The following is a 24,170-nucleotide window of genomic DNA, read 5'->3' as shown; positions in this document are numbered from 1 at the left end:
TAAATACATAAACACACTAATGGACTGAAACTAAGAGATATGGTTGTCTTTTGCAATGTCAAAACTTGAGGCTCTGTGAATTTATTAATGTAAATAATGGATTTCTATCTCCTCGCTGGGTTAAAATAATGATTATAGCAGGAAAAGAAATGGAATGTTGTGTTTCCTCGCTACAGGTGTTACTCTGATGATTCGATGTCTTTGTCTGATGGCTCGTTTCATCCTGGAACTTCTGCTGACGGAACTTGGTAAACGGATCAAGCTGCTCCTTTAATCAGGTTAAGGTGCCCCGATCGGCCCGCAGACCCGAACGCAGGTGTAATTTAGTGGTTATTTATCACGCGCCGCGTGATTCTGTGCACCACAGAAGCGGAGTAAACCGAACGCTGACATTTGTTCCTTCAGTCTTCAGGCTACAACCGAATTCTTTGTTCGTGCAGCGTGTTTTCACCAGAGCGCACCGTGCGCGCTGGTGCCGGGTGGAGTCGTCCCCGTTGTTCTCACACGCGCCCCGCCTCGCCCGCGCCCATTGGGCGGCCGGATGCCACCGTGCGTGAGGCTGTGAGTGTTTCTGCTGCGCTCACACGAAACGCCCACTCGGAGGAACCCCGGTAAAGTCACTCACTTCAAACTGAACAACACGCTGCGCGCACGCGTGCCGCGCACTGCTGCCTCTCCGCTCATTGTAAGGGGGCGACTTCTCCAGCATTCCTTTCATATTTCTCCCTGTCATCCAAATCTGAGCTGAGTAAAGCTCGAAGAACCTGCTGAGTGCGCGTGCTGGAGAGCTTTGGGTGAAACAGGTGGCGCACGCTCCGGGTCCTCCCTTTGTGGTCAGGAGCGACGCGCGAGCGGACCAAAGTTGACGCACTTTCTGGATGCTCAGCATTTGGTGCCTGGCTCCGAGCTGTGATGCCCGTGGTTGACAGCGACATGGTGATGGACAGCAGCCACGAGGGTCGGACCCCGAGCAGCGCCGCGGACGAGGGCGCGCTCCCCGTGTCTCTGAGCGGCCCCGCGGCCGACATCCTCAAGAACTTTTACCACACCAAGCGGGTCGGAAACTATCTGATCGGGAGGAAACTGGGAGAAGGCTCGTTCGCCAAAGTTAGAGAGGGTCTCCACGCGCTGACTGGAGAAAAGGTGAGCAGGAACCGGAACCTTCCGCGTGCTTTAATTTACTCTTTATTCGGGAAATTGAGTCGGAATGGAAAGGAATGCGACTTCGGGACGCAGCAGAACGGCGTGGCCGGTTTGGAATTCCATTTCACGGTGTCAGCTGCATGTAAACCAATCCCGCATCTGTTTATGTTGACAGTCGCATGCGTGCACGCACGCGGGGGTCGCAACGTGCCTGTTCGGGGACTTTGATCGGCCCCTTTTGCAAAGAGAAGATCTTTGTAGAGAGTTGACCCGCGGGGGGTCGAGAGCGATATTTACTGCCTGCGTGCATGTGCGAGGGGACGTTCCTCTGTCATGTGGCCCGTCGCGCGCTGCCTCACGCTTTGTTCGCTGCCGGTGATCTCACCGCCGCCGCAGCGCGCACGCTCCTGATAGGGGAGGTCGGGGACGCGCGGCGACCTATGAGAGGACGGAGCCGCTACTTGCATATGAAATGGTGTCGTTGATAAATGGGCCTGCGCCTCATCAGGATTCTGCCAGCGCAGGGGTTATTATGGGCTGGGTTATTATGGGCTGCCATTGGACCACCGGTTGCCTTTGTCTCGTTTTGCAGCCAGGGAGACAGTTGGTTCCTGTTCCGCCTGATTTCTGTCCGTGCAATAATAGAACGGATTCCAGGTAATTCCATAATTGGCATATTGAAGATTATCTCGTGCGTCTTTCCTCGTCACTCGCCTCCTGTCCTGGGGATGATGCAAACACTTGCAATCGTAAGTGCCCCCCCCACCCCCACCCCCACCCCCCCTCACTCTCGTTCATTGAGCACAACCAGCAGCAGGAGGATGTGGGTTTATTTAAGGTACAGTGAGGACGGGAAAATCCCTCTGATCCATATTTGTTTCTCAGGATCACTAGAAAGTTACTGCAGGGGTGAGAGTGTGTGTGTTGGGGGGGGGGCTCTGAAAGTGGGGAGAGGTCAGGCTTGGGGTGGTCATGTGCATGTGTTTTTGATGTCTGTAACCCACTTTCCCCAGCATGCCCCCCTCAGTCTGAGGCAGTGATAAACAACTGAATCCCCCCAGAAGCCCCCCCCCTCTGGCTGGGTGCAACCCTCCCCCCACCTTACCCGCCCTCTGTCCCCCATATACATACGAACCTACTGTAAGTACAGTCCCCCATCCCCCCTCATGACCAGCACCTCCTGCCTTTTATTTGCTCTGGTGTAAAACGAGTCCTATATTATCATGACCCCCCCCCACCCCAACACACACACACACACACACTGAGCCAGGTTTAATTAGCAAACCTAGGAAAGATTTCAGAGGTGCATCAAAGATGAAGGGGGGGGGGGGGGTGGGTAAAGAGAGCCTGAAGGGCAGACGTGGACTCACACACTGAAGCTCTCGTCACCCTTTCATTAATGGATCTGGTGATTAGTGGTCACGCCTTTCATGTTCTCCTTGGGATGATTTGCCGTGTGTGGGGGCCGCGCTCTTGAACCCAGTCTGGATGTGACGCGAGGAGACGCGCTCAGAGCATTAAATATTGCCGACGGGTGCGTTTGTGAATGTAATTAGCCGCTAAATGTTTGTCATAAAGGTAAAGGACACGTCCTGGGGCTTTTTATGAGACTGAGTGAGTCAACAAGGACAAAGAGAGAGGATGATGGGATGAGTAACGGGAATGGGAATTTATCCCGTCTCATCTCCGCCGGTGTCGTCGCACCACGTGTGAGTTCAGCTGTGGCGTGGGGCAAATGGGGGAACCTTAAATGCCCATTTGTCCCCAGAAAGGGTAACATTTGCTTGTCCCTGTAGTTTATGGTGGTGCACTAACCCCCTCCAACACACAGCCCCCCCCCGCAGCCCCAGGGCCCCACGATGCCGGCGTTGCCCCACATTGGGAGCAGCTGTGTGGGAGAGGCCAGTGTCGAGTTATGCTGCCGTGGCGAGCGAGAAGCACGACACCTGTTACACCCCAACTCTCAGACATCCATCCCAAGGCACTCCTGTTGGGAATTATTAGGAACCGCAAACCCTTGCCGAAATCTTTCATTGCTCTTCCTAAAATGGCCGATTTCTCCAGGTGGCGGTGAAGGTGATCGACAAGCGGAAGGCCAAGAAGGATTCTTACGTGACCAAGAACCTGCGGCGGGAGGGCCACATCCAGCAGATGATCCGCCACCCCAACATCACTCAGCTGCTGGACATCCTGGAGACGGAGAACAGCTACTACCTGGTGATGGAGCTGTGCCCCGGCGGGAACCTCATGAACCGCATCTATGACAAGAAGCGCCTGGATGAAAGGGAGACCCAGAAGTACATCCGACAGTTGGTGCTGGCTGTGGAACACCTGCACAGAGCGGGCGTGGTGCACAGGTGTGTGACGCAAGCTCAAAACCCCAATGGTTTTCCCGGGTTTTCCCGGGAACCTCGAGTTTTTACTGAGAGCCTAGGAACTGGATTCCAGTCATGCTGGGATTGCCTTCGTAGATAATTGTTGGACAGGATTTCTAAAAGTGGAGGATTTGAGGAGCACAATAGATCCTGAAGGGTCGGCCAGCATGACACACACTGGGGGGGCTGCCTGTCTGTGTCAGAGCAACACTGAGGGCTCCTCCTCCTCCTCCATTTTTCCCATTGTGTGATCTGGATAAGCTATCTAATGTAAATACTGATGGCGTCTGGCCATTGACAGCTTTTGCTCTTTTGTCCTTCAGGGATCTAAAGATCGAAAACCTCCTTTTGGACGAGCAGGACAACATAAAGCTCATAGGTAACACAAGAGATCCTTTGTGTCTTTGTGATAGAAGACATTTTCCTGTACATTTCCTGAATATTTTCCATTTTCACGGAGGGTGTTTCTGTGCCTAATGTGACAATTAGCCGCAGCATCAAAGCATTTGCTAGCGACTGCTATAAAGACAGAACCTTCCCGTCTCGACTGTCCTTCAGATTTTGGCCTCAGCAACTGTGCTGGCATCTTGGGATACTCAGACCCTTTTAGCACGCAGTGTGGAAGTCCAGCCTACGCCGCCCCAGAGCTGCTCTCCCGGAAGAAATATGGGCCCAAAGTGGACGTCTGGTCCATGTGAGTGTATTACCTTTTTACTACATGACTATTACACATTTTATGCACGCAAGACTCATAATTTGTGTCTGTTCTGATCTTCCAGTGGCGTGAACATGTATGCCATGTTGACCGGGACGCTTCCCTTCACCGTGGAGCCCTTCAGCCTCCGAGCTCTGCACCAGAAGATGGTGGACAAGGAGATGAACCCTCTACCTCCCTCACTGTCCACAGGTAAAGACTAAATGTGTCTCCACAAGCGGCATTCCTTTGTGGTTAACAAAGCAGATAATCCATCTTCAGAGCGATTATATTGACTGTCATTTAAAACTAATTGACGACAGAAGCTGTCACATGTCCCAAATAAACAGGCTGTGCTGTGTACATTTGGATCAGGCTGTGATAAATGTTCCCCATCGTCACTCGCTAATATGTCGGTTGCGTAAGTAGCTGTTACGGTAGCTCATGACCTGCAGTATATGTGTCATCTTATCTACATTATGCAACAATAAAGCAGCTGAAGATGAGGGTTAAGACCTGGTTGTACGCTCCTCGGCTCATCCTTCTTAGCTGCAACAGCACCAGGGTGCATTTCACGTTCATTTGTACCCGTTAAAAATGGGATGAGGTGGCTCTGAATGTCCCTTTTTCTCCCTCCATCAGCCGCCATCTGTCTCCTGAAGAAGCTGCTTGAGCCGGATCCCAACAAGCGTCCCAATATTCACCAGGTGATGGCGGATTCGTGGCTTCAGCTGGCCAACAAGAACACAGGAGCTCCCTACCTAAACAGGTCGGTGGACCTCAGCTCCTCAACACACCCCTGGCCTCGTTCTGTCCCAAAGTTTATCTCCGTTTGGGAATCTGTGGAATGCATTAACCCCCCTTCCCCCACCTACTCTGTTCAGGATCCACATCGAGGAGATCAACCAAACAGTGTTGATGCACATGACAGAGAAGATGAACTACAAGCACAGCGAGGTTCTCAGTGCCGTCCTCACCAACCGCGCATGTCACACTCTGGCCGTCTACTTCCTCCTCAACAAGAAAATGAAGAGACTTTCCAAAGAATACAGAGTAAGCCCATTATCAAACACACTCCTCGGGATGTTTGTCTTGACATTGGACTCGGTGTGCTCAAACACCTGAGAGTCAAATGCCTAAATGATGACACGCAGCTTAATGAGCACTGTTGCATAACAGGGCTTGGTTGGGGTTGGTTTTTATGTGTTTAGGAGATGCAGTTCCAGGAAAAAAAGAAGGGAGAAAAACAAAAAAGTGAGTATTTCCAGACCCAGTGGAGGAAGCATGTGGACAAGCTCACCATCCCCCCCAAACAGACACCCGTCTACCTGGCCGTCAGCAAGGGGCCCAGCAAGGAAAAGAAACACCGAACAGGTGAGCCGTCGTCGTCCACAGCAGCGAAAACACATCCTGACTCGACAAATATACAAAAGAGTATATTTGTTCCTCTTTGTCTCTTATAGGGTAGGTTGACTGAGCATGTGTGTTCTTGTGCAACGTCTGTAGTTTCCCACTCACTGGTCAAGCCACCCTCCCTCTCATCTGTCCATCATTTGTCTGTCCATCCATCTACCCAACCACCCATCCATCCGTTCATCTGAGAAGGAAACTACAGTTGGAACTAAGGACTCTTGTACCTCCTTGTTGTACTGTAGGATAGTTTAGTGTGCGTACGACTACCAGTGAATCCGTTTTCCTGAACTCTCTTGTCTCCTTTCGTCTTCAGGGCTCTTACGTGCTATAACTGGTGGCCATCGTAACTCGCCTCTGGCACCGCCCGGCACTGTTGCCTCTTCCTCCATGGAGTATCTAGAGATCCAGCCCCTCTTTAACAACACTCCTCAGCAACGGCGGCGCCTGGCTACCCTGCCGCAAGTCAACACCAGCCCAGAACACAACATCCCGGCCCCTCCAGCGCCATCACCCATCGGCATGCATTCGTTTGGATCTCTGTCCAAAGCGGACCAGATTGAAGACACTCCCTGCTCCCCTTGGTACAAGCTCACCAACGGAACCCTGTCCCCCCCCCGCCATGTCTCAGCCTTCCAGCCTGACTCCTCTTATTTGAAGAAGGCCACCATTCCCAGTCCTCCCGTTCTGATTGTCAACCCACAGCCTAAAAAGAGCACCTCCTCAGAGTGGTGCGGTTCGTCCGATACTAGCGGAAGCCCCCCAAGCACAATAGGAAGCCCTCCAGGAAGCTCCGCCTTCAGCCCCCCAAAGTCTGCCTTTAGTCCCCTCAACCCCGCGTCCGCCTTCAGCCCTCCGTCCAACAGCAGCGGCAGCAACGACCCCGACAGCCCGACTCACCGCAGCAAGTTCCCCTGCATGGGGATGGGGCAGATCCTGAAGAAAAAGGTCCAGCTGCAGCCGTTCACATTCCGACCAGAACAGGTGGTTGAAGAAGTGGTGTCACCGCCCCCCTACCCCATGCAGACCCTCCTCTGTGCTTCGGGTGCACTCAAGACTCTCTGCTGAGGGGGCGGGGGCGGCGACAGACAGACAGACTGAAGTCAAGACCTCACCGGCAAGTCAAGGGGGTCTTTCAGAGCGGCCTTCCGAACGTGACCCGTCCCTTTATCGCAACTGAGCCACTTTTGTTGATGGACGGGGGGGGGGGCAAGGGCAGAAGGGGGCAAAAGAAAAAATAACTTTTGTGACTGCTGTCAGTGAGTAATAAGAAGTGGTGACACTGAAAAGATGAGATTTTGGACTGATCCCCAAGGGAAGACTCAACCTCGCTATGTCCCGGATTCAGCTGGATATTGTGTAATATGAGTCGTACACCTGTGCACACACCCGACCACTGTATTATACACCGAATCAAGAGATATTCTCTTTTGTAATGTTGCTGTAACTTCTTACTAACTAAACCACAAACTGATTCACACCAGCTAATAGACCCCGACCCTCACCCTAACTACATGTATACGTGTTTTGTGTCTGTGGAACTGTAATATACACGCGTACTTCCAGACGGCCGGCACTGTTATCCTCAATGCTGACTGGAAGGAGAGAAAGCTCAGTGCACTATTCTTAAAAACCAAAACCTCTACGACGGTGAACCACCTTTACCTCCCTGCATTAGTCGCTCAACAGGTGTAGCATTAGTGCCATTAAACGTGGTCGATACTTTACCAATAAACCTTCCTCCTAATGATAATAGGTGTCTCAGTATTGCATTGTACACACAGGAAATTGCAACTCTAAATCTTTCACCTGTCAATACTTTAGTTTAACAAATGAATTAAAGATGGAACGATAATGAGTTCAAAGCCTTATAAAACTTGTGAAACGAGCTAAAAGGTTGAGTATTTGAAGATGGAGAGAATTCTAACAGCCATGAAAGTGATTTGCGTCCTTTTTCACGTCTAAACGTTGTAGTTTTGTGCAATAGTCTTAAGTGTTGGCTACGATGACGAGTATTTGCCAAGAGCTCCGAGAGTAACGTGAACCTTGTAAATAACCGTCCGACTCTGGAGTTCCTGTACGGAGGGGTTCCGAACGTTTGAATCTTTTCACGCCCGTGGCTTCAGCGACAGTGCGGCTCTACTACTGAGGCTTCCACAGGTGCACGACGCTCCTCACTGTCCACATACAGTTGCATGCAATGTTTTTGAACTGTAACCTTCGCATTTGAATAACTTCTTTGTATCTTGTTTCCCTGGGTGGTACCTTTTTTCCTGGTTGATACTGAGATTGTTACAGTGGGGGGTGTATTTTGTAAGATTTTGTAACCGATGGTTTTTGCTTGAGTGTCAAGAGATTTCTATGCTGTATAAAGTATTTTAAATATTTATAATGAAGCTATTCCGAGTCTGTGTGGTGGTTTTTCAGTTGCTAGCTTTGCTTACGGAGCTTCTCACCTGTGGCGGTAAAACTAAGTGCACCCTTGCAACAGCTGAAGTATCCTTCCCTTCCGTGTGACGACCCCCCCCCCCTTCACGCCCTGAGCACTAATCCACTCAGCTGTGGGTCCCCATCATAAACCTCTTTGGGTGACACTGCCCCGACGAGACAAAGAGGTGGGGGGGGGGGGGTCACCAGAGCGCGAGACAAACAGGACAACACAAACACGGGCTTCTGATTAAACCGGCATGGCTAAGCTGATAAAAGCCGAGGGGGTAACAGTGACTCTCAAATGCTTTAGAACCTTTTGTTTGTCAAAAGAAGGGTGGGCAAGGACTCAAATACCCCCAGGCGGTGTGAATAAAAGAAAACACTGGGTTTAAATATGGAGGGGAGAGGGTGTGGACAGGTACGCTTCCGCACTCTAAGACTCAAACAAGCAAGTTTGTGTAACAGCTGTTTGGATCTGGGAACGTGCGGAGGCAGAAGTTATTAATTTATTGTTGTCTCAGAAGAATCCAAAAAGCACTGATGAGATTAACACAATTTTCTTTGACGCGTGGATTATTCCAACATTAATCTGCATTTAAACAGGTCGCCTGCCACCATGAGTCTGTGACAAACAAACGTCCCCCCCGGCGCCGCAGCGGGGGACGAACATAAGAAGATATTTTTCATCATAATCACATTAGCGCAATATCAAAAATGGTCCTCACATGTGGCTCAAATAAACAATAGAACCAAAGGAGCCCCGAACCCAGAACAACAACACATTTGGTACCAACATCTGAACATCACCAAGGACCCTGGACAGGACAGGACAGGACAGGACAGGACAGGACAGGGCAGGACAGGACGGGTCAGGGCAGGGCAGGGCAGGACAGGCAGGGCAGGGCAGGACAGGGCAGGACCGTCGAGGCAGGGTGGAACATGAAGCGGTCTAACCCAGAAGTGAACCCGGGTCCCTGCTGTGAGGGGCCACAGGACGCCGCGGGCCTTAAATGACCCTGAAATGACCGTGAATGTGGACTAATGGTGGAAGCCTCTGTGTCTGACCGCGCCCACACAGGTGGAACACACCCTCATAGCCAGGTTTCTGGATCACTGAAGGATCCGCAGATCTGGAGCAACGAACCTGTTGGGTGGATCTCTGCAGGGGCCGAATCCAAGTAATAAGAGAAGTGACGTCATGGCTGGTTTGGAATGTTTTAATGTCGATACGACTACTTACTGTCGTGGGACTGTGTCAGTCTGCTCGGGCTCATGATGACACTAATCCTGGTTCAGCCCCCCCCCCTCCCCTCCCCCCGCCCCCGCCCACGCCGGGCGTCACTGGCAACGGGACAAGCCTTTGTGTCTGAGAAAAACAGGCGATTAACCTGGAGCAGGAGTGACGAGCGCCGTGCGTGCGCACCGTTTGGATCAGTCCTGCCGCCTCAGCAGTTCTCACACGCGGTGGCGCCGAGAGGAGTAAACAAACAGATGTTTGTGATGAAGGAGGCTTTGGGCACTCAAAGGGGATTTGGGTTCCAGCATGAGACCCGGATCTGACCGACAGGCTAACGAGTATCACGAGGGCGATTACTGCACTGAGGAGCTCGTGGCCCCTTAACGAGTCGCTCTTGGGCCCCCGAGACGTGAGGAGTTTCGCAGGAATCATCTTAACCTTTGACCCCTGAGATGTAACCGACCCGATAAGGTTTCATTTCATAGACACTGAGGATACAGGAGTGAGGCAAAAAGATGATATTGTTTTTGCCCGTTTGTTCCGAAATAAGAGACGATTTGGACATAATTAGCGAAGTGTCCCTCTAATGTCCATACTGAAATAAAATGTTCCAGAAATGACGGAGAGAGCGGCGCTGGCTGGTGGCAGTGGTGCGGTGAAAGCAGATTTTGGGGAGCAACGGGAGGGGTGTGGTGCTCCTGGGGGGGGGGGGGGGGGGGGGGAGGCAGAAGGCTGCAGTCGTGTTTTTAAAAATGCTCCGCAAAACAGATTTTTCCTGTTTCTACTTGATTTTTTTATATTACTCACTCACACAATTAAATGCAGTTTATGTGTTAAAGAGATTAAATTCACACTAAAATGAAACTGCTCCGTTCCCATAAAGTAATTATCTCCCTTTCCTGGGAAAAACTAAGTATATTTACTACGGGGGCGCACAGGTGGCGAGCATCAAGCTATTTTTTTTTCCCCCTCACAAAAACAAGATCAGAAATCCAATCAAAGAGCGGCTGCAGCCAATCGGATTTCAGGTTCTGTGGCAACAGCAGCGTCAGATTGAGCCGCCATTGGTGGCGCGCGTCACTGAGGGAGCCTCTGATTGGCCGACGGCGTCTCGAGGCTTCATTGCCTCCATGGCAACATTGCTTCCTTATTGCTTAGGAAGGTGAAAGGAGGGGAAGAGGGGAGGACTTTCACTCAGACGCTACCTCTGTATTATTCATCCTTTGTCCCCGGAGCGCGCGGGGAGACGCACCGACTGTTGTGCGCTGCTTCGGACGGCGTGATTGGTGGAGAGCGGGGGGGCGACTGAGGTGAAACCGCTGCAATCGTTGCATCCAGCCGTGCAACGCACCGGGCAACACAGCCCAGCGGGTCCGGCCGCTCAAACGGTTGTGGGTTCAGATGGCGGGGGGAGCCCCCACGGGCTGGGCAGAGAAGCTGGACGCCTCCTAATGGAGACAACAACAACAACAACAACAACAACAACAACAGCAGCAGATCCACGAGGCTTGTTGTTGTTGTTGTTTTGAGTTTTGTTTTCCCACCAGTGGGAGGGAGGGGAGAGAAGGGGGGGCATGGGTGGGGTTACCATGGAGAAAAACATAGATTAGGGGAGGGTGTGTGTTGTGGGGGATTCAGGACTCCTCCCCCTTGTATGTGTCTGAGCAAGAGTGGGAGGGGCTAGTGTCTGTTGGCTGGTTGTTGCTCTGAGCACGATGACAAGATGGCAACAGGCACTCAGCGTAACACGTGCTCCCAGTTGCCATCGCAACCTGCCCTTGGATACAGCGTGCTGGTTGGCCGTTTCTAACGCTTGTTGTTCTGCGAGGCTGATGAAACCTCTCGGATGAGGGAGGGCGCGTGGTGCGGCGTGCAGCCACTTTCCCGCCTTATTAGAAAGTGTTGCTGGGCACATTACAGGTCAGTTGTTAAGCAAACACTGGCACAGGAATAAAGCACCCCCCTGGCCCTCCGCCCCGAGGTCTTTAAACTGGCTGTTTAGCTGTTAAATCCAAGAGATACTTCTAATTAGAGGCAAAGCAGAGGATGAGCCGCTGATCCCGACAGTCTTAGTACACAGTCAACAGAGGAAACAATTAAAAAGATTAGCCCTGTTGCCTTATTTGGTTTCATCCTTCACGTTCCACTGATGACCAAAGCGTTAAAAGAACAGGAAAATTCTTTATTAACACAAAACAAACTGCGACATCGTCACCAGATGAAGATTTCCAAATGACTCCCATAATAATCAGTGTTCTCAGCCATCCTTTCCAGACTCCAGCGCCGAGGAAACAAAGAAAGGAAAAAGGTGTGTGGCCTCAGCTGGACTGATCAACATGACGATGTGCTGCGTGTGCAGCCCGCCTGATGACCCCCCCGGAACACCATCAGTCAGTGTGCACCCAGAGGTGCACGAGGAGGGTGCAGCGGCCCACCGCAGCCCGCTGACATCATGATTGATTACAGCCCCGGCAATCTTTGTCTCACCATCAGCCGCGAGGACAAAGCCCACGGAAGCTGTTGGTGTGTGTGTGTGTGTGTGTGTGTGGGGGGGGTTTATGATGCGTCTGAGCTCAAGGTGAGGAGAGGACAAATGATCCAGCGAGGGGCTGTGGGTGAGCAGAACTTAACGTAGATTTGGCTCCAAGGACTCAGAATATGGGCTCGATCAGTGGTTGCACCTGCCACACGTCGAAGGTGACGTGCATCACTGCCGTGGCCCCTCACAGTCGCCCTGGAGGCCCAGTTCGATCTCCTCCAACCTGATCGCCATGGACATGACCATCGTTTTCATCTGGAAACACACATCAGGCAGCAGAGATGAGGAGGGAACGGGAACATGGACGGAACAAGAGGGGAAGCGCGGACAGGTCGACAAGAGCAGCAGGAAGAAAAGAGGGGAGGAGTTCATTCAATTAGGGGGAAAAGGGGACGAGACGCAGGGGGACGAGGATGGGTGAGTGGGAGGGGTGGGGGGAGACAGGTCAGGGAGTGGAAAAGCTAACACACCCAAACAAGTGTCTGAGAGTCAGTCAGTCAGACAGACAGAATACATTAAGAATGGCGGCAGGGGTGAGAAACACCTTCACTGGACGCCACAGGACAAAGGACAGGAGGCTGGGGGCTGTACAGCCAGTGGGGGCCACCTCAAACCTTTGTTATTTGTCCTCTGATTTATCACTTTTATTCATATTTTATTGTAAACCTCTACAAAGTGTGAACCTCAGTGGCCTGCTAAATACTTCCTATTTAACAAAGTAATGAAACTATTTTTAACGGTAGGATGTTGCAAACGTGGCTGTCAACCATCAGATTAAGATTCTGCATCAGTTTTGCTAAAGTGAGTGTTGGTGAGATTTCTGCTGGAAATAAAAACCAACTGTGAAGCTGGAAAATGTTGCTAGAACGACATTTCTGTTATCAACTGCAGAAACTTCCTCTGCTGACAAAGATGCTTCATTCATGATCAAAACATGTTTTTACCAGATTCCCCAACATCCTCTCATCTATTGTCCTTAGAACCAGGCAGCCGACCTGGACACTAGCGCCCCCTACTGGCCAATTGGTAGTATTGGGGTATTTTCTTAAACAAAGGGTGATATAACTTTTTGAATCAACAATATCATTAAAAAAAGTTTGTAATCTTATAGCGATATACTTCATATAACGGGTAAACACCTGCAAGACACCATTAGCATGTATTTATTCGGATGATTTCCTTTTATTTGTTTAACCTTAAATTATACACAGGCGATTCATTGGGGAGGACGCGGAGGGATGAGCTAATGTCTGACTCCAGCTCTTGTCTGACTCCACGTCTGCCCGTCTCAGGACCAGGACTTCCCAGAACAAGGCTGATGTCATTGGAAGCACAACCTGCATAAATAATTGATGAGCTTATCCAAGGGGACGCGAGTCATGTCCTTGCTGAGCTCATCCAGGTCAAACTCCCAAGTGTTTGGAATTTTTAACAGGAAAAAAAAGAGAAATCTTAATTAAAAAGGTCAAATTGATGCCTGTTTGCAGACACGTTGACAGATCTACATTTCAACGAATTTAGGGAAAATATCTTCCCTTGGTGGGGCTCACATGTTGTTTCCCTACCTGAGAGGAGACAAAGAGAAGCAGCAGCAGTAAATTACCTCCGTCAGCTGCTGCTCAACAACACCTCTGTACTCCAGAGTCACCGGCTGCTCCGCGGCGCCCCCTGCTGCCAACATCTGCTTGGCTGAGCCCAAGACGTAACTGGCATTTAAAGAGATTTCAAACATTCTGAAGCAGGAACATTCTACACAACAGGAAACTGCTGGTTTTATAATCACCAGAGCACAAAACATCCACATCTTCAATACCTCAAGTGCGTGTGGTTTCAGTCTTAAAGTTATATTAAACAGTCAACATTTTGAACGGTATATTTTAAGTATTAAATGTTCACAATTCAGCTGCAAAGTGCGCAAACCAGTTTTTGCCACAGAAATAATGCATTTAATCTCCAAGCGTACCTGTCGATGTCTGCTACATTCAAACAGAACGTAAACCTCTTTTGGTCCATGCTCTTGGGCGTGGATGCGTAAATCATGCCGAGCACAGAGTGGCATCCGTGGCAGAACAGATCCACCACCAGGCTGCAGAGGCACCGTCGGCAAAACAGCAAAAACCAGACAAGCACTTTAAATGGACGTGCAGAAGAAGCGATGGGAAGTATCGCTGCTAGCTTTGAGAGATGAGTTCCTCAGGAGTTCCACATTTCTTACCAGGCTGATCGTTTGCCGACTTCAAACAGGCGTTTTTCCTTTCCGACATAAACGTTGTCTGTGACTCCTGTGGACAAAACACCAGAAACGTCAACAGAGTCACTTTACACACGCAAACCTTAAAATAAAGTTGTATTTCCCGACACGATGTACCGGCACCTGAACACAGCACAATCGTTGCAGAACAGCGGAAACATCAGGCTGACCGCGACTCTTCCTTCTAAAGGATTCTAAATCAAGGATTCTAAAGATGTTTCCAGATTCAGACTCACGCTTCAGCCGTATTTGGTTTTCCTCGTCTTCACTACCGTCCCAGGACATCGAGTCCCCGACAGGCAACTTGCACTTCCCACAGATGAAGACCACTGGTCCATCTTCAGCGTCACCGTTCTCGGCTGCACCAAACAACTTTTCCTCTACAGTAGTAGAGTCTATACTCGAAACTGAGAATGTTGTGTTTATATTGTTCTGTCGACTTGTGGACGCTTTTTTCCTCGTCGCCATTTTCGGCTCGTCTCTCCAAAACAAGTCTTTCAAACTTGCGCGGCAAGAACCGTGTTGTACACCGACAAGATAGTGCAGACTTTCTACTTCCGCTGTCGTCTTACCAGTTTACAGACGTCGTTTCCCTTTTTATCTTAGTTAATTTTGATGTAAAGAAATATCATATTAAATAAATCCGGGTATAGCAGCAATACAATGTTGTTTATTGAAGAAATTTTAATGTCTATGTTTTGATTGCATCAAATATTTCTCACTTCCGCCAAAGGTTGTCGCGAATCTCTAAAGCTGTATTCACTTATCATTTATCGCACCACATTCACTTTAGAATGATTCACAACTGAGATCTGCAAACTTTACATTTTATTCTTGGATGATCAAGAGCAGTTGACCTTAAAACAACGGTGACCGTTGATCAAATTTCAGATTATTATCTTGATGTGAAGATCTTTGGCGACCAACAGGAAACACGAACCGCAAAGGTATTTTTTGAAAACATATTTTACATATTTTAATATATATTATACAAACATATTTACATATATATAATTGCACCACTATATGTATTTATGTAAGTTGTCACCAATGCTAATCAAATTTTCGAACAGAATTCGGGGCTCTCAGTAGTCATGCGCAGTAATCTCTCTTCTCATTGGCTGTTAAACCGGAAGTTTAAGAAGTTTCTTTAGGAGCGCGAAAACCCTGCGAAAACTTGTAGTTTTACTTAAAGGCTGCTTAGTTAGTGACATTATTTAAGAAGTTAGTTCTCCTGTTTCTCTGCTCTGTTTTATACAGCATGTGTGAAAAGATTAACAAGGTAATGTTCACCGGTCTTCTTAGTAACACCACTTTCCGAGTGACTTTAATGGCTGCCCGTGAATGCCTGCTTCATCATTGTATCTCATCTCTAGGTTAACAGCTGGCTCTCCTCGGTGTTTGGCGACCAGCCGGTGCCACATTTCGAGGTGACCAGCAGGACAGTGGAGCTCCTGCACCAGCTGGCGCAGCTGAGCGAGGCCCGGTGCGGAGACACGGCTCTGCTGGTCGAGGACCTCAAGCAGAAAGCGTCGGAATATGAGGCTGATGGTAAGAATGGACAGAGGTTTAGTTCCTCATCAGTTCAGCACACTGACATGGACATGAGACTGGTTGATAGATTTAAGTAAGATACCTATGTTATAACAGGCTAAAAGACCGAATGCAGATAATAATATGAAAATGTTGCCGTCATAGCATGTATGAAGTTGATGACTTTGGGGTGATCGACAACACAAATATGTGACCTGGTGCTCTCTCCTCCACGAAGGTGCTCATCTACGGGATGTTCTTCTGCAGGGTGCCGGTCTGTCCTACACGGGCTTGTCCAAGCCTGCGTCTGATTACTTGTCGGCTTTAGTTGATACTGCCATGGTGCTCGGAGTCAGGGACACGTCGCTGAGCAGGTAGAAACAAACCGTGTTTGAAGACTCAGGTGTGTCCAGCATCTGCTTGATTGTGAAAATGCCTCATTCAGTTTCATGCCAGCTGTCAACAACCTCACCAATGACCTTCTGGAAGCTGAGAAGTCCCATCGCAGACTCGAGAGGGAACTCCGAGCCCTCAGAAAGAGGCTTGGTGCCACTCTGATGCTGCGGAACACGTTACAAGAGTAAGATATCTGATTGATGTGTTCACAGTTTCTGAAACTGAAAGAGACGGCGTACTTCACCGCTGCTGCTCTCTCTTCTCCAGGGATGTCAACAAAACTGTCAAATCTCAGGCAGTGGAGAGCGCGAAAGCCGAGGAGAGGCTGCTTAACATGGATTTTGTAACAGCAAAGGCCAAAGAGCTGGGGAAGAGGAGGGAGAGGGCGGAGGTATGGAGGGAGAGGGCGGAGGTATGGAGGGAGAGGGCGGAGGTATGGAGAGAGAGGGCGGAGGTATGGAGGGAGAGGGCGGGGCTATGGAGGAGAGGGTGGAGGTATGGAGAGAGAGGGTGGAGGTATGGAGGGAGAGGGTGGAGGGAGAGGGTGGAGGTATGGAGGGAGAGGGTGGAGGTATGGAGGGAGGAGGTATGGAGGGAGAGGGTGGAGGTATGGAGGGAGAGGGTGGAGGTATGGAGGGAGGAGGTATGGAGGGAGAGGGTGGAGGTATGGAGGGAGAGGGTGGAGGTATGGAGCGCTTTGGCGGACATGTAGCGGTTCTGCCACTAGAGGGCAGTAGAAACGAAGGAAAGCCACAATACCAATGTGTCACGCGAAGATGCGAATCTTTAATGCGGGGCTACAAGACCAGATCCCAAATGACTCTGAAAAGTGTATTAAGATGAGGAGAACCACGGGAGGCTGGAGGCAGTTTGGAATGATGCAGACGTGAAGCACGGACCTCCGTAAACTGGGCTCAGGTCATCGTGTGGGCGCCACCTTTACTCTCTCCTGTACCCACCCTGCAGGCTCAGCTCGTATCCAGGAACATGGACCCGTCCGTCACCCACCAGGCTATTGTGCAGCTCTCTGAGGTGATCTCCGCTCCAGCCGTAACCACACATGTAGCACGCCGTGGTTTGGGGGCTAATGTGTCATCTTATTATTCTCGCTGTAGGACGTCGCTGCACTGAAACAAGAAATAATCCCCTCAAAAAAGAAACTGGAGCCTTACATGGACCTGAGCCCGGTAAGTTGGCTGCAACAACGTTATTGGAGACAGCTTCAAACTGGCCCTGGATTATGATATCACCATGATGAAAGACCATTTTGGGGCCTAAATTTGATTTGTTTTCATATTTTGGTTCCAGAATCCATCTCTTGCTCAAGTGAAAATCGAGGAAGCGAAGCGAGAATTGGTCCGTATTTAAATGAAGACGGCTCAGATGTGCCCGCCCCTTTTGGAATATTAACTCTGTTCTTTGCTCCAGGCTGCGCTGGATTCCCAGCTGGAGCTGAACATGGATTTCAAGTGAAGAACGTGATCCCGTCTGTGGAGCTTCTGCCTCTCTCTTCATCTTCGAATGTCCAGACAAACACTCTGAACCTTGTAATAAACTAGATGTGCCTTCATCACATGGTCCTCGGTGTAACCTTCACCTCCTCTTCCTCCTTTGTGTGTGTTGGGTCGGCAGCTGTTTGACATGTAGAGTGAGCCGTTGCCATGGCTGCGAGCGCTCTGTTCTTCCTCTATAGGGGATGTATTTACTCCAGAGATCAGTCGTGGCTTTAAGATACAGAGTTCTTTCAGCATTTGAGGGCTTTTTGGGGTCTATTAAAGGATGTTTCTTCTAGTCTTGTAACGTTTGAAACTTTTTAAACAGTTTTAAACACGTTAAAAACGACCAATCCCACTTTACCAGTTTAAATGGAAGCTGTGCGAGGAAATCAAAGCATCACAGGCGCCTGACTGGATAAAAGCGTTTACCCACAATCCACAGAGCGAACACGCGCCCCACGTGGGAGCGAAAGTAAAAGTGCGTCACACGGTGGGAGCGCCCCCCCCCTCCACGCCCACTAACGCGTCCCCTCAGCTGTCGGTGGAGACGCATTTCTCGTGCCCGCGCGTGTCCGTGCGTGTTTACCGGACAGTCGGAGCGGAACGCGCCGCTGCGCGTCCTCGGAGCCGCCAGCTCGTCGCAGCCTGTTGCGCAGCTGTTTTTCCCACAGCCCTCCGGACATTACGAGACGCACGGGTGATGGACCTCGGCCCGGTTCGGCCCCGCGCGGCCTCAGCGTGACTTTCCGGATCTGTTTCAGGTGAGCCGAGGGCAGGGATGCGGGTCCTGGGCTGGACGCGTCTGATCCAGGGAGAAGACTGGAGCCTGTTCTGCCTGACCTTCCTGCTGTGGACCAGCATGAGCGGACTGGCCGACTTTTCCAGTAAGATGCATAGAATATATAAGAAACAGGACATCTATATGTATAATATCCAGTGTTGCGCAATGGCTGGGAAGTTACTTTTATTCCCAGTTTGTTCCAGCGGTTGGAAGACTGTCCCCACCACCCCGCACTGACGGGACGTCAGGTCCAATCTTCTCGCTCCATAGCTCAGTTGTCCATTATATATTATATACTATTGCTTCCTGAATCTGTCCTTGTTTCCTTAATGCAAACATGCTGCAGACAGCAGGGTTTTCATCTCGTTCGGTGGAATGCCAGTTGGCAGTCGGGCCGGAGGGAAAGAGAACCTGCGTTCAGAACCGGTGACAGGTCTGTGTTTAACAGTAACATGAGACCCAATAACAAAGCTCCAAAGAGCAACCGAACTAAGACCAAAGCTGAAGATTAAAGAGAAATATGGCAACTATTTTTATTATCATTAAAAGCTTCAGTTTGTCTGCTCTGAACTAAAACACTGGATTTAGTGGATCAGGAGGATTTCCAGGTGACTCGGGTCCTGGTTCACCGCGTTTGAGGACGTTGGGCGGTTCTGTGGGGCGGTTCTGTGGGGCGGTTCTGTGGGGCGGTTCTGTGGGGCGGTTCTGTCGGGCCTAACCGCTGCGTTGGTGTGTGACAGCCTACCTGTCCGGGACGGTCACCGGTCGCTCCGCCCACGCCTGCGACGGCCACCCCCTGCGGCTCCGCTGCCCTCGCCACGCCACCATCTCCATCCAGTCCGCCTTCTACGGCAGCGGCGCAGCCGGGCTGTGTGCGGCAGAACCTGGGGCCCGGGCCCGGGCCCGGCACCGCGGCTGCTCGGCCTTCACCGCCCTGCAGGTGCTGGCCTTCGCTCCAGGTTCTGCTGGGTTAGGGTTAGGGTTGACAGAACCTGTGTCTGCTGTGCAGAAGCTGCTGTCGGAGTGTCAGAACCACAGGCGCTGTCAGCTGCCCGTCCACCACCTGCTGTTTGGGAAGGACCCCTGTCCCGGCACGGCCAAATACCTCCATGTGGACTACAAATGCCAACCAAGTGAGTCCTGACCCAGCAGACCCCCCCCCCCCATCAGAACTCCTCATGCTCTTCATCTCTCCTCGTCTCCCTGGAACAGCGGAACACAAGAGGCTGGTGGTGTGTGAGGGAGGGGCGATGGTCCTGCGCTGTAAGCCCCCCAGGGTGCTGAACATCTACGCAGCTGTCTATGGGAGGAGTCCGGCCCAGCCCGACACCTGCCCCTCACGCCTGGCAAGACCACCCCCATTTGGTGAGTGAAGGGCAGCACTGGGGAACGCACCAGGACATCCTAAAAATATCGTCTCACATATTGGGGGGGGGGGGGGGGGGGGGTACAGGGGGGCCCGAATAAAGAATGGAAACACACTCAAACTCTGGACTTCATTTGCCTTCAAAGTCCTAAAAACGGCCATTTTCCCCTCAGAGTGTCTGAACCACGAAGCCCAACGCCTCGTGTCCAAATCCTGCCACAGCAAACACAAGTGCGTTGTTGCCGTGAGCAACCAGACCTTTCAGGACCCCTGCGCTCCGGGAACCAGGAAGTACCTGAGTGTGGCCTATTCTTGCGGTAAGTCGCCAGCTTCCTCAGGCACGAGGCGGGCCCTGGCCTCACGTTTGTTTCAGCCCGTTTATCCGCTGATCTCATCACCCCAGACAGCACCGGGAGGGGGGGGTGATAACGGGCCGAGCCCTGATTGGCACGCTAACACCAACATCCTGTTAAACTTCCTACGATTGGCACAAAGGGCGCTGAGGTCATGGCGGTTCCATTTCTTCACCACGCTGGGCTCCATCACCCAGACAACAATGGCTGCTCGCCTCCCCCATGAGACTCACAGCTCCTGTCTTTCTTCCAGGAGACCCGAGGGAGCAGGACCCCCCCCCCACTCCGTCTCCTCCTGTGGACACCGAGAAAGGTTCCTGCTTCCTCTCAGCCTTTCTGTTCTCCTGATGTCTTTTAATCCAACTTACTGGCCAAAGTCTCCGAGGGTTGCTGGGGTACAACACAAAAATGAACTCTGCAAGTTTATGTGACCACATCTGGGATCTTCTGGATCCTGATGTGTGGACGATTGTCTCTGACTCTTACGCAACTGTTTGTGCAGATGTGGGTGAAAACTCGCATGTTTAGCTACATCCTGAGGAGGAACTGATCAAAATTCCCAGATTCAGGATCAGAATGTGGAATAAGATCCATTTACACTCAAGATCATTCAGAAATGTGCAGATTATTTCAGACTTTTAACTGCATTTTCCCATCAGCCCCTCCTGCAGTCACCGAGGAGCCCTGGTCCAAAGAGTCCAGAAGAGCCGATCCCTCGGGAGCGATGAGCAGCTCTCTGCTGGCGTACGCCTACGTCACAGGTAAAACCTCCCCTCCGCCCTCCGTAGCGCATGAATCTGGGCTCTGAACCCTCCCTGCGTCCCCAGAGCACGGAGAAATGGCCGCCCTGCTCTTCACCTCCAGCGTGTGCCTGGGGCTGCTGCTCACGCTGCTGGCCGTGTCTGTCCGGGTGACCTGCAGGGGGCGCCGGCGCGGAGCTCGGAACGCTGGTCCCAGGACCGGCAGATGCCACCGGCAGAAGGAAGACGAGGGTAAAGGCCAGGGCGGCCAGGGCGGCCAGGCGGCGAGGGGGCGGACAGCCGTTTACTCTCCGCAGCAGACAGGAAGGACTTGTGCAGCCGGGAGGAAGTGACGTACACGAGCGAAGCCGCCGAGCGCGCCGAGAGGATCGAGCGCAGGGACATGATCCTGCAGGAGATCTGGATGGACGCCTATCTGAACAGCAGCTCCGGTAAACTCTGAGTCCTGGCTGCGTGATGGTCCTTGAACGCCTCTCATTCCCGCCCTCCCAGGGGTCGAGGGTCACGTCGCCACTGAGGTTTATATTTTGACGACACACATTAGCGTTGAGAGCAGCCTCACCGTTCCTCACCAAGCCGCCACGTTGCCGCACGTCTCCCCTTTAGGCCGCCGTCAGGAGCTCGTGAGCGTGTTGGTTTGGGAGTGAACTGATCACACGTGATTCCACTCACACGCCTGCTCGTTCCCCTCGGAGCAGAAACACACGTTTTTAAAAGGAGCACGTTTCTCTCCGCTGCTCAACACTCGGATCAGTGAAACAAAGGGCGGAAAGGTGCGGCGTCCTGGTCCTCGCTCCCGCAGCAGTGTGGGAAAAAAGGAAAAGCACAATTAAATCCGTCTTCTGGATCCACGCCCTCCCACGGTTGCTACCACCGTGGTCATTTTTTACTTCCTGAGGTTTAATACTCGGGCGGAACTGTGAAAGAATAAAAGACCTTAATTACGATGCTCAAACGTAACCAGGAAGCTTTTATGAAAACATTTGTTTCTTTGCTACATTTTAAACAAGCTTGAAACTTAAAGTCCTTGGGGTCAAACGCTTGTTGAACGTCTGTATCTGGCGGCTGGCGACCGTCCCGTGTCAGTGGCGTGTGTCACACCTGCAGCAGCACGAGGGCCCCTGAGCTTCACCTGGGCCCCCACTTAATGTTGCTGAGCCCTTGGAACTGTTTCTTCAGCGACTGTCTGTCTGCCCACGCCGAGTCCAAGTGGGAATCGTCATTCGCCTCCTCAAGTTTCTGAGAACATTCCCAGGCAGACGTCAGGGCGATGATTTTAAAGGTGCGTGAGTTCACCCTTCCCTCACCTTCAGCTCCTCCTGCCTGCGGTAGTGCTGCAGCATCATCTGTTTCTGCTGGTCGTCGGTGATCAGCGGCTCCCTCGCTGGCGCCCCCTGCCCCTTCTGAACAAAAGCACAAACGGATTTAGCGGCGTTGTTCCCGACACCTTCCACCAGTCGCCACCTAAGCTAAGATGGTCGCCACCTTTTGGATTTTGACGACAAGCTTTGTCTTTTCATTTTTGCCGATGTAGTCCTGCAGCTTTTTGCCCCTCTGCAGTTGTTGGCCGGCCCACCAAAGCTGGCACTCGTCCTCTGTGATCACCTCCAGAGACGCCTGAGGTCACGGGAAAAAGGGCGGGTTTAAAAGAGGCGTCTCACTGTCGCAAAAACTAGCTTAAACAACTTGAAAACTGAATCATGGATGCGGCTTCTGCCCTTTACCTGAGTGCCTGACAGGTCTTCTCGATGCTCAAATTCCATCTTGATGGGGTCATGAGGAGGCAAACCCATGGGATACACAATCATGATGGCGCCCCTGAGCTGGTCCAGGGCTTCCTTTACCATCTCCATGGTGAGACACACGTTAGCTTCTGCTTGTTTCTGACAGTGGACACGGACGTAACAGGTCCCCAATTATTGTTACATTGGTGATAGAGTGTATACGGTGTATAAGCAGTAGTAATACAAGACTACATAACAGAGTAGGTTGTTTGGAAGGACAAAGTACCTCTGGATCTTGAATCAAATCTTTCTTGGCCCATTATTATTTCCCAAAAAGGTGATTAAAATCCGTTCATAACTTTTTGGGGTTATTTTCAATAATGTGTTCCACTCACCTTAGAGACCAGGGCCTTGGCTGCCTCCACCGTCTTCATCAATACCTCTTTCATTTTGTCGTTAGGAGCTGGGGACCGATTGGACCGTGAGATTAACAAAAGCTTTTCATCTTTTATATATATGTTTAACTAGTTCTGTGCATTTTGGATCCTCCTGAGCCGACAGTCAGCAGGTCTTACCGTGGCCGTTCCTCCTTCCCATCTCATCCTTCTTCAACACTGGTCCTCCGCTGGGAACGCACTTCTCTTCCCATTCATCTCTCAGCTTCAGCTCCATAATCTGCTCTTCTGTCAGGCCTTGCATGTTGGGCGGCAGCGCGATTCCGTGTTCGGACAACTCCGTGATCTCTGCACATTCATGAAGGTTTAAAGACAAAACCGATGCACGAAGCGCTACTCCTGCACGGAAGACAGACAACACGGGGTTAAAGTGGGATATTTACCTGAAGAGATGCGTCCCACCCGGAGTCTGCCATTATAAATCTCCGTGATCTGCTGGATGAGCGCGTCCACGGAGGTGTCCCCGCAGGTGCGCACAAGAAACTGACTTTCGTCCCCTCGCTTCACATGCAGCTGCACCATGTTGCCAACAAATCCACCCGTTTGTGGCAGGAATGTGAGGAAACGAACCTCTTGGTGTCTTTACGGAAACACAAACGCGCAACTGTAACGGTCGAAAAGAACCCCGTAACTATAGCAACCGTTTGTACACTGACTGTGGATGGTTCCAGAAAACACTGAACCCGCTTTGAAGTGTTAGCTCCTTGAGCTAGCCCCTTGCTCACGCTCAAATGTCGCGCACGGAACGGTGGCACAGATAATTTACACTCTTCAGCCCGAGCGTGATGTTGTTGCGTGAGGTTAAAACGCTAAAGGAGACGAAGGAAGCGCAACAGCACCGGAAGAGCTCCACGACTTCTTCGCGTGAACGTTGCAGACGGCGTTACTGTTAGCGCTGTAGTGCTGCTGCCCCCTGGCGGTGGCGGGACGCAGCACACCGAGGATTACTGGGCGAGGAGGCGGATTATGGAGGTTCCAGTCAATCCGATTGACAGGATCCGGTTGGGCAATCGGTCAGAAAACGTTAACAAGCCATTTGTTTTATTCACAACTCTATGCGGATCCATTAATCAACATGTTGCCATATGATCCCACCTCTGCGCGAGGCCACAGGTGCACTATAGCCAATTCATTTCAAAACAGTTTCAACTGGAATAATATCCCACTGCAAATTCAAGTGAAAATATTGCTGTTAATAAAATTAAAGGCTGTAATAAAAAACAAGA

General features: G+C 51.1%; 5 protein-coding genes across 5 annotated transcripts; 3 read left to right on the top strand and 2 right to left on the bottom strand.

Moving 5' to 3' along the window:
* The first annotated feature begins 580 nt into the window (after window positions 1–580).
* hunk (hormonally up-regulated Neu-associated kinase) lies at window positions 581–8,022 on the top strand. Its single transcript, XM_057054969.1, has 9 exons — window positions 581–1,143; window positions 3,208–3,500; window positions 3,842–3,897; window positions 4,077–4,212; window positions 4,298–4,425; window positions 4,855–4,981; window positions 5,097–5,265; window positions 5,424–5,586; window positions 5,939–8,022. The coding sequence occupies exons 1-9, from the start codon at window positions 913–915 to the stop codon at window positions 6,688–6,690; spliced, it is 2,055 nt and encodes a 684-aa protein (XP_056910949.1). The 5' UTR covers window positions 581–912; the 3' UTR covers window positions 6,691–8,022.
* A 3,428-nt stretch (window positions 8,023–11,450) lies between these two features.
* Window positions 11,451–14,647, bottom strand: mis18a (MIS18 kinetochore protein A). The gene is made up of 5 exons (XM_057055501.1): window positions 14,316–14,647; window positions 14,044–14,110; window positions 13,792–13,914; window positions 13,432–13,534; window positions 11,451–12,083 (listed from the first exon to the last, which is right to left on the bottom strand). Exons 1-5 carry the CDS (start codon window positions 14,545–14,547, stop codon window positions 11,997–11,999), a joined length of 612 nt encoding a protein of 203 aa, XP_056911481.1. The 5' UTR covers window positions 14,548–14,647; the 3' UTR covers window positions 11,451–11,996.
* Window positions 14,648–15,195: 548 nt separating this feature from the next.
* On the top strand, window positions 15,196–17,581 carry haus1 (HAUS augmin-like complex, subunit 1). Its single transcript, XM_057055500.1, has 9 exons — window positions 15,196–15,361; window positions 15,456–15,630; window positions 15,851–15,986; window positions 16,058–16,192; window positions 16,276–16,399; window positions 16,975–17,040; window positions 17,124–17,195; window positions 17,317–17,364; window positions 17,437–17,581. Exons 1-9 carry the CDS (start codon window positions 15,341–15,343, stop codon window positions 17,479–17,481), a joined length of 822 nt encoding a protein of 273 aa, XP_056911480.1. The 5' UTR covers window positions 15,196–15,340; the 3' UTR covers window positions 17,482–17,581.
* Window positions 17,582–18,009: 428 nt separating this feature from the next.
* On the top strand, window positions 18,010–24,168 carry eva1c (eva-1 homolog C (C. elegans)). The gene is given in 9 exon segments (XM_057055498.1): window positions 18,010–18,388; window positions 19,026–19,225; window positions 19,295–19,418; window positions 19,498–19,650; window positions 19,825–19,968; window positions 20,258–20,317; window positions 20,664–20,765; window positions 20,832–21,025; window positions 21,028–24,168. Coding segments are annotated over 9 exon segments (1,263 nt in total). The 5' UTR covers window positions 18,010–18,282; the 3' UTR covers window positions 21,208–24,168.
* cfap298 (cilia and flagella associated protein 298) lies at window positions 21,707–23,602 on the bottom strand. The gene is made up of 7 exons (XM_057055499.1): window positions 23,328–23,602; window positions 23,065–23,232; window positions 22,885–22,952; window positions 22,495–22,648; window positions 22,251–22,387; window positions 22,073–22,168; window positions 21,707–22,004 (listed from the first exon to the last, which is right to left on the bottom strand). The coding sequence occupies exons 1-7, from the start codon at window positions 23,464–23,466 to the stop codon at window positions 21,894–21,896; spliced, it is 873 nt and encodes a 290-aa protein (XP_056911479.1). The 5' UTR covers window positions 23,467–23,602; the 3' UTR covers window positions 21,707–21,893.
* Window positions 24,169–24,170: the final 2 nt, after the last annotated feature.

This window comes from Takifugu flavidus, chromosome 14 (assembly GCF_003711565.1).
Source record: "Takifugu flavidus isolate HTHZ2018 chromosome 14, ASM371156v2, whole genome shotgun sequence".
Classification (NCBI taxonomy): domain Eukaryota; kingdom Metazoa; phylum Chordata; class Actinopteri; order Tetraodontiformes; family Tetraodontidae; genus Takifugu; species Takifugu flavidus.
Note: the sequence above shows the minus strand (reverse complement) of the source record. Positions and strands in the feature narration are given on the sequence as shown.